Source organism: Haliaeetus leucocephalus, unplaced genomic scaffold (assembly GCF_000737465.1).
Source record: "Haliaeetus leucocephalus isolate CR32 unplaced genomic scaffold, Haliaeetus_leucocephalus-4.0 Scaffold752, whole genome shotgun sequence".
Classification (NCBI taxonomy): Eukaryota; Metazoa; Chordata; class Aves; order Accipitriformes; family Accipitridae; genus Haliaeetus; species Haliaeetus leucocephalus.
Genome location: NW_010973188.1, coordinates 5,830,518 through 5,844,135, shown reverse-complemented (window position 1 = coordinate 5,844,135; position 13,618 = coordinate 5,830,518). Strand labels below are relative to the sequence as shown.

General features: G+C 36.9%; 1 protein-coding gene across 1 annotated transcript in view; it reads left to right on the top strand.

Moving 5' to 3' along the window:
• SPAST (spastin) overlaps window positions 1-11,772 on the top strand; it is a 38,939-nt gene extending 27,167 nt beyond the window's left edge. The window contains exons 11-19 of the mRNA XM_010581269.1: window positions 601-672; window positions 1,175-1,250; window positions 1,766-1,857; window positions 3,685-3,764; window positions 4,606-4,648; window positions 5,350-5,429; window positions 6,799-6,869; window positions 8,810-8,850; window positions 10,486-11,772. Coding sequence (XP_010579571.1) covers window positions 601-672; window positions 1,175-1,250; window positions 1,766-1,857; window positions 3,685-3,764; window positions 4,606-4,648; window positions 5,350-5,429; window positions 6,799-6,869; window positions 8,810-8,850; window positions 10,486-10,608 — 678 coding nt within the window. The 3' untranslated portion in view covers window positions 10,609-11,772. The remainder of the gene's footprint in view (window positions 1-600; window positions 673-1,174; window positions 1,251-1,765; window positions 1,858-3,684; window positions 3,765-4,605; window positions 4,649-5,349; window positions 5,430-6,798; window positions 6,870-8,809; window positions 8,851-10,485) is intronic.
• Window positions 11,773-13,618: the final 1,846 nt, after the last annotated feature.

Sequence of the window (13,618 nt, the reverse complement as noted above, 5' to 3'; positions counted from 1 at the left end):
CTTGGGCTCATCTGTTGTGTTTCACATACTGGAACATAATTGCTAATCACCAAAATTACAACTGTATAACCAAGGAATCATAATTTCTTGAATGTGGTGAAACTGTTAAAGAAGAGGGTGCTCTGTATGAGCATTCTGGCTGAATGGATTCTTTTTCCTAGCTTTCCTCTGAAAATAGTTTTCTCCTTACCCTATGATAAAGATCAAAAACTCCGTAATTTTTAATGTGATTTGATCCAACTGCTGCCCTAAATTACCACCCTAAATTAGTTAAAACTGTTTCAGATGTCTACTCAGGATACATTGAAAGGAGCTGGAGACTTGTATTCTTCAGTAAGCAAGTTGTAGTTGGCTATAGAGATGATGTGATCAGAGAAGTCTAAGGGAGCCTGGAAATTTCTCTAGTGGTTCGACTGCTTAGCTGTTCTTATTTGTAAGTGGCCTGTACAGAAGTTTTCTGTAGCATCTACAAGGTGTTCCCTTTGAAGGAATAGGGGTTTTCATGTCCTAACTGACAATTTTGAGTACTAACTACAGAAGCAGAGAGGTATATTCAGTGTAATGTTTTAAAAAGTAATTTTTTTTTTCTCCCTCTCCTAGGCCAAAGCAGTTGCTGCAGAATCAAATGCTACTTTCTTTAATATAAGTGCAGCAAGCCTAACTTCAAAATACGTAAGTAGTAGGTGTAAATTATATTGATCTGAAAACACGTGCTGTAATGGGGGCTTAAGAAGGCCAGAGACTTCTGATGAGTCCTTGGTGAACTTATAGCCTATAGTGAACAAAGTTTTTAAAAAGTGACTTATGAAGTAAATTTTGTTTTGTGCTTGTGATAACTCAATGTCAAAGGCTTTTGCAGTTCAGAATGACCCTGGCTGTCATATAGATGAGTGGTTGTGGGCTTTTTCTTCTTTCCCAGCTCCCTTTCACTCTGATAATTTAGGCACCAAAATCTCTTGACAACTCAATTCTGATCATAAGTGAAGTTGTAATGGTTCTTTTAAGACATAAACAATACTGTCGTATATAATACTGGACTAGTGATAATCTAAGCGCGTATGAATGGACTGAGTGTGGTTGGTTATCAGCTAGATTTTCTGTAGGTCCTTATGTTAGCGCTCTCGTAATAAACACTTTCTAAACCCCCTCCGAAAACAGTTTATTGTTATTTTAGGTGGGTGAAGGGGAGAAACTGGTGCGTGCTCTATTTGCAGTAGCCAGAGAACTTCAGCCTTCTATAATTTTCATTGGTAAGACCTTAAATGTTGTTGGCTTTTGTGTATTTTCTTCAATATTTTGACTTATTAAATTGGAATAATCAGGTAAACTACTTTGGGTAATTTCTTCAGTGCAGAGCAAGTGTCTTGGATATGACCTGCTGGCTAATCAGTAGTTCCATATAAAGCATGTTAGATTACTGTTGTGATATTTAATTGGTGTTAATAGTGGGAAGAAATGCCCTCAAAAACACAAATGCTGTGCTACATTTACAGAGTAAGTTCATTTATGTATTAAACTTCAAACATTAAAATGGGGTTTGCTTGTCCTGAGTTGCAGTTTATTATCAGCAGAATTTTCTTTCATCTGTGCTTGGTGTTACATATCCAAAGGACAACATGTTACACAAGCTTTTAAACTTTACTGTCTCTTAGGGAATAAAGATCTGATCTCTCTTACAGGAGCCCTATATTAGCAAAAGAACTTAGTCAAATATGAAGACTTTGATGTTGTATGCTTAATTAAGATATATTTCTTTGTTTTTTAGATGAAGTTGATAGCCTTTTGTGTGAAAGACGAGAAGGTGAACATGATGCTAGTAGGCGTCTAAAAACAGAATTTTTAATAGAATTTGATGGTGTAAGTATTTAGTCTTGGGTATTGTTTGATTTAGCTGAATTGGCTAATGTAGTGTAGTGGGTGCCAATACAAGCTACAGATGAAGCACAGAGAGGATTTGGCTACTGGGGCTTAGCTGTGTCCACCTCCCCACCACCTGCATTGGCAAACAGCTTTTTTCTATTGCTGTTAATTTTTCACCTGCTTACTGTAGTATTCTGTAAAACTTGGTCTGGGGTGAAAGGTAGTAATCTGGCAATGAGCTGAAATAATGGGTTGAAAGATTATGGACAGAGAAGAAAGAAAAACAAATGGCAATAATAAAGGAGCTGTGAGAACAAATGCTCTTACAGGGCAAGAGGGATGCTTGAGGGTTAGGCATAGTTGAATCCTTGCTTGCAATTGCATGTTTTGGTGAAGCACATCTCTTCATTCTGGCAAAGTAAAAGAAGATTAAATGGCCTTTAAGTAGTGTCTTTTTGGTTTTTAAGGGTTACGTGTCGCAAAAGCATGTGCTCTCAAGGGGTAGGGTGAGACTTGAGGGATGAGGATTTCAAACAAACTAGTTCATATTGTTTGTATGCACAGCTCTGACACATCAGAAGGATTAGTTTCTGTGTTAGTATGCTTTTTTATTGAGCTATAAATTTTTTCTTGGCACCATGACCTGGAGATGACAGAATACAGTAAGAATATATTTAATAGCACATATATAATACTGAGGAAAAGGATCTGGGTTTCATAGTTGGGGGCGGGGGTGGGCAGAGAAACAAATTAATATCAGAATACTTTTCTGTCACATAGCACTGTTTTTTGTATTGAACAATCTTAGTTTATATTCCACTAGCACAGTGGAATATTGCTAGAGTAGTGAAGCAATAGTAATGAGGTACAGGAGGAGAAGGTAACTATATAAAAGGACAACAAGATTGGGAAAAAATTCTCCAAAGTGAGATGAATCAGGACAAATAATGCAACGTGACAATGATGTGCAGAAATTATTATACACATACACAGAGTTTTCCCTTAAAATGAAAAGGGGAAAATTAAACATGATTAGTAAGTTTAGCAAACTTTGGATCAAGGTGTAACTGTATCATACAGTATTTTTGTGGAACTTTTTGGACTCAATAAGGCAGCAATGAACTTAAGTCTATAAAGGATTGGACAGTAGGTGAATAATAGTATCTCTGATACCCAAATATTTTCTCTGAAGTCTGGAAGCTGTAAGTCTCCATATTCTTGGGTATAAAATCAAGTCTTGCAATTGAGTGAATTGGGGGGAAAATTACTGTGTCTGTGTACTATTGAATAGCTTCTCATTTTGATTCCTAGCTTCTTGCGAGACCCCTATTAGATGAATCTCTGATCTGATCTAGTGGTTCTGGCTGTACCTTAGTCTACAGTTTTGATTCGCTCTTTCTCTGTAGGCTTTGAAGCAATGTTTGGTGTTAAAACCTACAACAACAGAAAATCTCTAGCTTTTTAAACCCATTAGGTTTTATCTCTGGATGACTAAACATCTAAGTGCTTTTTGTAGTCTCAGTTTTCTCCAGGATTGTAATGTGCAATTCCACAGCAACATTTGTGCTCTTGCAAGACTCTTTTCAAGCATCATAATTTGGGCTTAGTGTCCTGTGTTTACATTGCTTTTTTTAATTTTTACTTTTTCCTAGTTTGCCTTTACATTTATCTAAAGAATATTTTAAAGCTAACTGCATGGGAAAAAAAAAGCTTATATAGTAAGATCCCATCAGTGTGCTCAATACATGGCGAGTCTCTAACTGGTTTTGTTGTATTACTACCTGATGTAAACTGAAAGCTGTCTTGCCTTCCTGTGTTATACAGGTGCAGTCTTCTGGAGAGGACAGAATACTTGTGATGGGAGCAACAAACAGGCCACAGGAGCTTGATGATGCTGTTCTCAGGTATCAAAATGTCTCTTCCTTTGTTTGAATACAGTAATATGATGTTTGTTATGAAGAGCAGGTTTTGTTACTTAATGTTTTGGTTGTTTTAAGTTTTGGAATAGTAGCAAAAGCTGTTTGGCAAGATTTATTGAACCTCTCAAAGAGGTGTCTGTCTCTTCTCTCTTGGCATACATCTGCATAAACATGATGGCCTTGGAATTGTCTAAAACAGCAGTACCTATTGAGACCAAGTCAGCATTTTATAACCCTCTTGCATCTTACATATTGCTTTTTTATTATTTGGATTTTAATGGCAAGATGAAGGAAGAAATCTGGCCAGTGAAATCCAGTATTTCTTCTATGTGAATATTGGACTTCTGATGTCCCATGCAATTACAGGTCTTGCTGTAGATTTGCCTTAGGACTTTTTTGCTACAAGTTCTCATACTTTCTTCTCTTTTTGTTCTTGATTGAGGAAAACGGACATGTCAGCACTGTCTGAACAAATAAAACAAGTTTTTAACGATTCCAAAGACTTTTTGTGTACAATGAAGAGATGCTTCATTTTGTTGCTGGTAGTTGGTGGTATTTCTACCTTTAGAGTGTTACCTCTCTGGGAGGACTCATATTTTCAAATAAGAGTAAGGTGACACCGGTGGCTCGTGCATGTTGTTTGGTGGTTGGGTTTTTTTGATTATTTTTGGGGGGGGTGGGGGTGGTGTGGTGTTAATCTGTAGTTTTACTCCCAAGAATTTGATGATGTAAGTGAAATTTTGACACTTACCAACCCAAATATTAGATCTGTATGCGCTAAAAAGTTATAAAAGTGTCTGTGTATATATGTGGGGTTTTTTTCTAGACGATTCACCAAACGGGTATACGTGTCTTTACCAAATGAGGAAGTAAGTATTGTTTTCCATGCATTTCCTTCATTTTAAGATCAATTTTATTTAAAAAGCATAAAATATATTTCATAGGCTATTCTTAACTTGCCCTAATGGATGACTACAATTCTGTGAATTAACTTCTGGCCCAGCTTGGCCATAGACACTGTGCTTTATTTCTGGTAACTTATCTTAAGTTTTTGCCTTTTTTTTTTTTTTTTTAACATGTGCTAGTAGCAAATCTGGTAGTAGCTGCTCAGTGTTTCCTGGCTAGTGGGGCATTGCTGGCAAGCTGGCAGGCATGGACAAGTCTGAAGTAGGGCTTGCAGGAAAATGTTTGGTTGGCTGGACAAGAGTGTTTAGTGCAAAAGTAGCTTTTTTAAAGTGATGTTTTTCAGCTCAACAGCCGATTAGGGCTTTTGATGAGGATTCTAATGTATTATTCTTGAAGCAGTTTGACCCTTGATCTCAGAACCCCGTACCAGCTACTACAAAGAAAATTAACTCTATCCCAGCCAAAACCGGCACCTTACCAAACCCCTCTCTCTTCCCCTGGGGAGACAATAGGGTACTGTCTAATCACAAAAGCACTATAGGCAAGTTTAAACTAGTGAAGCACAAAAGCTAACCTGCCAAACACAGAATTCTGTTGCAACAACAAAACTGTAAGTGCACCATGAAAATGAGTTTTACATCTGATAAATATATCTTCTTTTCAGACAAGATTGATTTTGCTAAAAAATCTTCTAAGCAAGCAAGGAAGTCCATTGACCCAAAAAGAGTTGGCGCAACTAGCTAGGTAAGTATTTTGTAACAATACTAAACAAACATACTCATCTATTTTAGTTATTAAACTGTTCTTATGCAAAAAAAACCAAAAACCCAAACTAAAACCCAAATATAATAACAATAATTGTGATGAAAAGGAATATAACAAAAAGAGAGACCCAAGAAAAGACAAGTGATGCACAGTGCAATTGCTCACCTCCCGCTGACTGATGCCCGAGCAGTGATCTGCCCCTTCTGGCCAACCCCCACCACTTTATATACTGAGCATGACGTTCTGTGGTATGGAATATGCCTTTGGCTAGTTCAGGCCAGCTGTCCTGGCCGTGCTCCCTCCCAGCCTCTTGTTATACCTGCTTGCTGGCAGATCATGGGAAACTGAAAAATCTTTAATTTAGGATAAGTGCTACTTAGCAACAACTGAAACCTCAGTGTGTTTTCAACATTATTTTCATACAAAGTCCAAAACACACTGTACTAGCCACTAGGAAGAAAATCAAGTCTATCCTGGGCGAAACCAGGACAGCAACTTGAGTACGCTTTTTTTTTTTTAAAAGGTTTAGCCAAAATACAAAAGCTGAGGGTCCTGCCTTCTTCATTTGCCATCTTTCTTTGTTTTGAAAGAGATAGGTATTTAACCCCCTGTGGCAGTATACCCCCTTTGTGATTTTGTGTTCCTTTGCTCCTTTGCAACTTTTTCTATAAACTGAAACAGAATTATCTCCAGAAGACTGAGCTATGAAGCTCTTGTTACAGCCAGCCACTGCTCTACAAGCTGGGTGGATGGGATTTTTTGTTTTAAATTTTTTGTTAGGCAACCCTTACTACTTGTTTTCACTTACGTTGGCAATATGTATTGGTGGCTTCCTGCTTCAGTGGAGGCAAAGTATTTCAATGGTTAACTTGGAAATTAAGTCTAATTCTGGAAAAGCTCCCACAGAGATTGGGTCCTTGGTTTGATTCCACCCCCTTCCCCCTTGTGGTTCTGAGGATTTGAATGTCAGTTGAATTTTTGGTTTTATATTTATCTATGGCAAATGATGACAAACTAGCTAGTGGTAGGGCATTCTTGTAAGAGAAATAGTAAATGTGCTTGAGATTAGTTTTCACCTACAAATCCTAGTTGATTGCTATCTTTTTGCTTTTCCTAGCATGTTAGTTGGGACTTGAATATCTGTACTTAAATTTAATCTGGAAAAGACTTAAATGTAGTTCACTTACATTAAATGCACTTCTGATTTATTAAACTTGCAAAGCAACATCAAAATAGTACTTCTGATTAAGTAACACTTTAATAACCTGCAATTAAAATGAGATGGTTTGAAGGAGGTTTGGTTTTGTTTTTTTCTTCCTTCTTTCCCCCACTTTTTCCTTTGACAAAGAATGACAGATGGATACTCTGGAAGTGATTTAACTGCATTAGCGAAGGATGCAGCGCTGGGCCCTATTCGAGGTAAGCTGCATAGCTTTTTATTTATGTTTTGAAAAAACTCAGTGCCCTTGATATTAGAGATATTCTCTTTTCCTACATCTTTTAAACTTTTAAACCTCTGAAATTAAGCTTCTTAGATTTGGATTTTGGTCTCTTCCTCATAATAGCATCTTTATGAGATTTACTTTACACAAAACCCTTCAGTATCTCACCAAGTGAAACAGACAATTTATGTGTCTTAAGAGGAAAGCAGGGTTAAGTGTTTTTCACAGATTTGCAGGATTTTTAACTAGTGCATCTTTCTTAGGCTGATATTAGTTCTCTTATATCTAAATTATTACTTGAATAGCAGTCTATGACTGCATTACTTGTCTTATAAAGTGGGCAGATCTCCTTCAAGTCTGAAAGAAGGAGATACTGAAATAGAAGCAATTTTGTGTTTCCTTTTTGTTTTTTAGATACGGTTTGAATGGCTTGGCTTTTTTTATTTTTAAATCTTCTTAATGTTGAAATGTGATCCAGATGACAATTGTGACTCAAGTAGAGTTTTACCTGTAATTGTTCTTCCTCTGACACTTCCAACTTTGAAAAAATACGATTTTAATGCAAAGTGAATACCTCTTTTCCAAAAAAAAACCCCCAAAATCCCAACCATGACACCCACCACCACCCTTTGTTCTCTTACTAGCTAGTTATTATGTGTCCAGTAGCCACATCTGAAGGGGATGATTATGTTTAGTGGAGATGTGTAGTGGCAATTTGTAAAGAAAAGATTGTGAAGATTTGATGTTAGTTTTCTGTTTGCCGATACATTGTCCTACCTGATAGAAAGGTACTAAAGGCAGCTGGAGCAGAAGTGTTCTGTAATATCAGCGTATTATGTGTAAATAAAAGTTGTTGCAAGTCTCTTAAATTATTTATGGGGAGGAGAGGTCTGTGCATGTTTTGTGGGTGTGTTTGTTTTACTACTTTTTTAATTGAGTCAGAAATCCTATAGCATCCAGTTTTGCCAGTGTGCTATCTCTTTGAAAGCAGCTGCTGGAAAGTAATGGGTTTTTTTACCCACTTCTAGCTGTTGAGAATGTAAGGCACATCTTCCAAAATCCTGCATAATAACTGGGAAACAGAATTGCATTAAATAGCTCTCGCAAGAGACATCATGTCTCCTAAGACTTTGAATATATTTATTTAGAGTGGTTGAATAAATAATGTATGCATTTAGGTATGCAGGCTTTACTTTGCTGACAAATCAGTTCACACGCAAGTCCATTTTGAGAAGAGACCATGAAATGTTGTGCAACCTGTTTCTTACCCCCGTTCCTGGCTTCCATTAAAAAAAAAAAAAAAAAAAAATAGTTTTATAAAGTCAGCCTTGCCAATCCTGGCTAGATTCTTTTTCTTGCGCCCTCTGAGCAAAAAGTTTGCTGTAGTGTGTTGATGCCATAACAGTACTGCATGTAAAAAAACCCATAAAATGGTGAAGGATACAGGAATTATTAGATTCCACCAGTACGGTATGGGCAAGAAGCACTCCTGTGTGCCCTGCCTGGTTTTTATTTCTGTATTCTTAGCTGACGGTACCTTTCTGTTTCCTGAAAATTGTGCGTGTTTGAGGGGTAAGGGGGTTGCATGTACCAGGAATAATATGGGGGAAGACAGCTCTGTTAAGCTTGTGTGCTGTTCCCCGTACTTTGGGAAGAAGGAAGCAGTTCTGCTACCACTTTGTACTGTATCTGCAGCAATTGAGTGTGGGAGCAGCCTGGTTGAGGAGCTGATAAATGAGGAAGAAGGAGGTAAAAACATGATGTACCTTTCTGTACAGGAGATTATGTTGAGGCAGAGAGGTATAATCTTTACCTGTGGGTTTTTTTTCAGAATAGAAGTGCTTTTAACATGCTTTAGTTGTCAGAAGTGATGAAAGTTTTCTTACGAATCTTACTGATCTTCCTTTATTTTTACAGAACTAAAACCAGAACAGGTGAAGAACATGTCTGCCAGTGAGGTATGCTGTTCTAGCAGTTTGAATAGAATGCATGCTCACCAGAAACTTTTAGGGTCCCTTTATTTACACATAGTATCATACAAAATACCTAGCATAATTTTGGTGGGGTATTACCTTTTTGATTACTTCTTCACTGAAGAAAATTCTTTTGAGATTGAGAACCAAATCTGTCCTCAGATGTCTGAGGTTCTTTGTGTAGTTTGTTGGTTATCAGGCATAAGAGTGCCGCCTCTTCTGATAGGAATTCTCTGCTTAGTTTCAGCTGACTGGTCCTATCTTTTCCTTCACACTGAACTGCAACTTGATCTGTTGCCTATCAGATGATGTCAGAGGCCTTGCTTTTATTTTCTCGCAGTGTTACTCCCCCAAAACACTCCCAGAAGTATTATGTCAAGTGATTTATTTTATTTCTACCTCCCACCCCCATCTTCACATAAAGCAAGTCATCTTAGGGAGAACCTCTGAGGGATTTTAAAACATTTGTTTGTGTGTATGTATAATACTTAGATTCATTCACGTGGACCACCATAAAGCAAAAAAAAATTAAGTTCCTCACCACAAATTGCATCTGTAAACATCAAAAGAAAAGGAAGAGGTTGGTCCTGCATATAAAAGTTTCTGTTCAAATGTGTGTGCATGTCACAGTCACTTAGGGGACAACGAAGCAAAACTTAATTCCTCTGTTGTTTTCTATGTTTAGCCTTAGATCATGGCTAAGGCTATGATAAGCTGAAAGGAATTGTTGCAGGAAGATGAGAACATCTGTGATAATTTGCTGTGAATGCAAGTGTATCTCCAATAGCCTATCAACACTAGTCCCAAAGAAATATGGGCAATCTTCTCCAATTGTAATGTTAATACTCCTTTAATAATGAGCTCACTTGTTCCACACACTTTGGTTATCTCCCATCGTGTCTGGACACTTCTCTATACAGGAAATGTCTGCTAATAATCATGTCCCCAGCAAACAACTGAAAGGCATGTGTTGAATCAGAGAGGTTAGATAATCGGGATTACTTGGCTGACAGCATAATATGGTCTGAATACAGCTGTGGTAAGGGCAGGAACTTTCAGTGCCTTAATCTCCTGGTATGCAGAGGTATGCCATAAATGTGTTTAAAAAATCCCATGCCTTATCATTTACTCAGTTCTGTGCCCTCATGTGCACCAGCTTGCGCCACCTAGTGAAATAGGAAGTAATAACACAATCTCATGGGCTATTAAATAACAAGGCAGACATTATGATTACCAAATGTTAGTTTATTAAAAATGGTAAATACTGATAGTTTTAAATTACAAGACTCTTGCACCGGGTCATACAATCATAGAACATCCCAGGTTGGAAGGGACCTTGAAAGATCATCTGCTTGGACCTTTCATGGGAAGGGGAGCCTAGATGAGATTATCTACCACCCTGCCCAATTACATCTTGAAAACCTCCAGCAATGGGGACTCTACCACATCCCTGGGGAGGTTGTTCCAGTGAATGACTGGTCCCACTGTAAAAAATTTCTTTTTTATATCAAGATGAAGCCCTCATAGAATGTGCTTTGTTACAAGTGAATACTGAAGTACTTGAATAAACGGTAGTAAGTAAAGCACTTGTGATCCCGATGTCTTTCACTTTTTGTTTAGATGAGAAATATCAAACTATCAGATTTCACTGAGTCTTTGAAGAAGATAAAGCGCAGTTTGAGCCCTCAGACCCTGGAAGCATATATTCGCTGGAACAAGGACTTTGGAGATACCACAGTGTGAAACACTACTTGAAGTGAAACAAAGTGCTGCCTAAGGAGCAATTGGTACAGGCTACTGGAAAGCAGCCAGAGTTTACAGGACTTTACAGATCTTTAAGTATCTGCGTTAAAACTTGAGATTAAGAAAAAATTATACAATGTGAAATGTGTTCATCAAAGCCTCCTTGCCATTTAGTGAGGATTTACACACTGTAAGAGCACAATAGGACTTGAGATAAGATTCCTAGCAATCTGATTATGGTTTGAACAATAATGTATGTATTTTGTTTCAGCTAGAAGGCTCTGATGATATTGATCATTGGAAAACCTTTTCCCTATGTTGTGTGTGGCTTTTTGTTTTTAATTTTTCCATGACATTGATGTCTGGCTTGCTTCCTTATAACTACTAACTTACAATGGGAGGTTTGTAAACTTTGGTTCAGTTTTTGACTTTTTTATCCTTAATGTGCCAAATAAAACAATTTCCCTATGCAGAAATGAAGAACAGCATTGGGGAATTATGGTTATTAAAATGTAAAAAGCAGCTGGTCTGTTATTATTTGTCTTTTTGTTTAGTTGTAATGTGACTGTATTGTTCACAGAACAGTTTTAAAGAAGACCTTTGATAGCAGAACAGCGAAAAAACCCAACCCTATAAAACCCATTCAAACTGTCTTTTAAAAAAATTACTAAATAAAAAAAAAATAGACTAAGACATTCATTTACTGGCAGTATTTTCTCTTAATGCATTTTGTAACGCTTCTATTGGTAGAATGTTAGCTTACGCTTATGGTGTACAACTTGGAAGCCCAGCTGCTGTTTGAGAGAGTAAGTGATGCTAATTGTCAAGTTTCAGAAATGGCGTGTTTCTACTCTGTATTTTGGTCTGTTTATGATAATTGAAAGTAAAATTTCCATTGTGATAATTTTTTTAATCTACACATGTAAGCATTAAAATACGAGGCTACATGTTTAATACATGGCACACATTAATGTTTTTATAGCTTTCATATGTTTTGGTTTATATATTAAAGTATGAAACACTCAACTGATCTGCTTTTTTAAAAAGAAACTGCATCTTTGTACAAATACTTGTTTTTATTATATAAATGACAAGCTATTTAAAAAAAACCACTTAAGTGATAGCCTTTAAATACTGTAATAAAGGAAAACATCTTTGCCTTTACTTCTAAAGGCCTGACATCTTGTTTACAAATTCTTCATGGATTAAACACAGATGTTTGCAAGGCAGAGCAGTAGTTCCTTTTTAGAGCAGGTTTGTGGGTTTTTATTTGGGTATTGTTGTTGGGTTTTTTTTCCTTAAAAAAAAAAAACAACAAACAACTCTCCCAACTTAGTGATGTTACAAAAATGCATATTGTTTACAGTTGTTTAAACTAAATTGAGTTATAAGCTTTGTTTGGTTTTGGTCTTAACAGAAAATTCTGTTCTTAATTTTTCATTTAACTTATATTTTATTGGTAGGAGTAAGTCAAATACTTCTGGGACTACTCACCTGAAAGTTGACTATAAATAATATATTTTATATATATATATAAAAATATATATGAAAAAAACCCCTAGCTGATAGATGCAGTGTAAGTATAGTAATACCCAGAGAGGACTCTGTGCTCACTGTGTAGTATTGGGTACTAAATAGCGGAAACTGTGTCAAACTTTTGAGACACACAGATGCAATATGTTTGAGATTCTGTTTTTTTGACCCAGAGATGCTTTTAACTGATCTTAAGATTAAAAGCAATTAAATCAGAGAAGATTGTGTTACACTAGTATGCCTTTTGAAATAGTCTAACCAAACCTCTTCTAGCCTTCTAAGGGTATGACTCTCTCAAATGTATGTCTGATGTAAATGAAACATGTGACTTCCATTCCCCTGATGCACTTCCCTGGAGAAGTAAGAAATGCTAAAAGATTGCAGTTTCTTAAATCTCATGTATTGCTTGCTTTGCCTTAGTTCTGCCCTCAGTAGACCATACCTATTGTTGGAAATTCCTGGCTGACTTGATCTGTATTTGTCATAGACTTCATAGTGCTAAGGATGAATATTACTGTTCTATTAGCGTCTGCCAGATAGCTAAACAACTAAGAAAGGCACTTAGTCTTCCTATTCATAAAGCTTGTAAACTTTCCTTGAGATCCTTTGCAAATGAGAACTTTGAGAGGAACACTTCTGGTTTTGAGTGTTCCTAAATATTTGTTAGCAAATTCTGTTTTCCTCCACTTAGTTTTGAGGAACATACCAGTATTTATTTCAAATACATGCCTATTGGCATGTGATAGGTACCTGAGATGCAGAGATACAAGTTCCCATCTGCTAGAGCACCACCAGCACGTAGCACAAAGGGTCAGAAGTCTCAGCTGCTACTTCAGAAAGAAAAGGGACTAGCCCTTTCACTTCTTTGTACAACCAGTTCAGGTCAAAAGAATCTGTGTGACTGGTACGACTGCTTTTGGGTTATCTATTCTGCCCTGATTGTTTTCTGCATAATGGATGAACTACAGCTCTATAAATTATTTCTAGAACACAGTAATAAGAACTTAATTTTGTTCTGCAACATCAGTTTGCCCCACAGCTGCTGGATTTTTAACACATGACCAAGTGCCATTTGGTTCATACGTCGCCTTTAAATGTCTTTCTTATGCTATTTTTTGAATAGTGTATTTTAAGAATAATTCTGTTTTCCTTAAGGCATTATCTTGTATCTTCTGGTTTCTTGCTTTACATGTACTAAGTCCCAGCCCTGTGATTTTCATCTATGCATTGGATTAACTGTGTATAAAAGCCTATCTGAAAAAAACCATACCAACCACCTAAAAACCAACCAACCAACCCCCCCCCCCCCCATATTTCCCAAATCTATGGTATTTTATATAGAACTTTGCACCTGCATTTGCCATAAAATCAGATTGTGTTCTAATACAGCATCTTGAATTAGGATAGGATGAGCAGGACAGCAGGTTGGATGCTTTTAACCTTTGGAAATATTGCCATTACGTTAGCTCTCAAACCA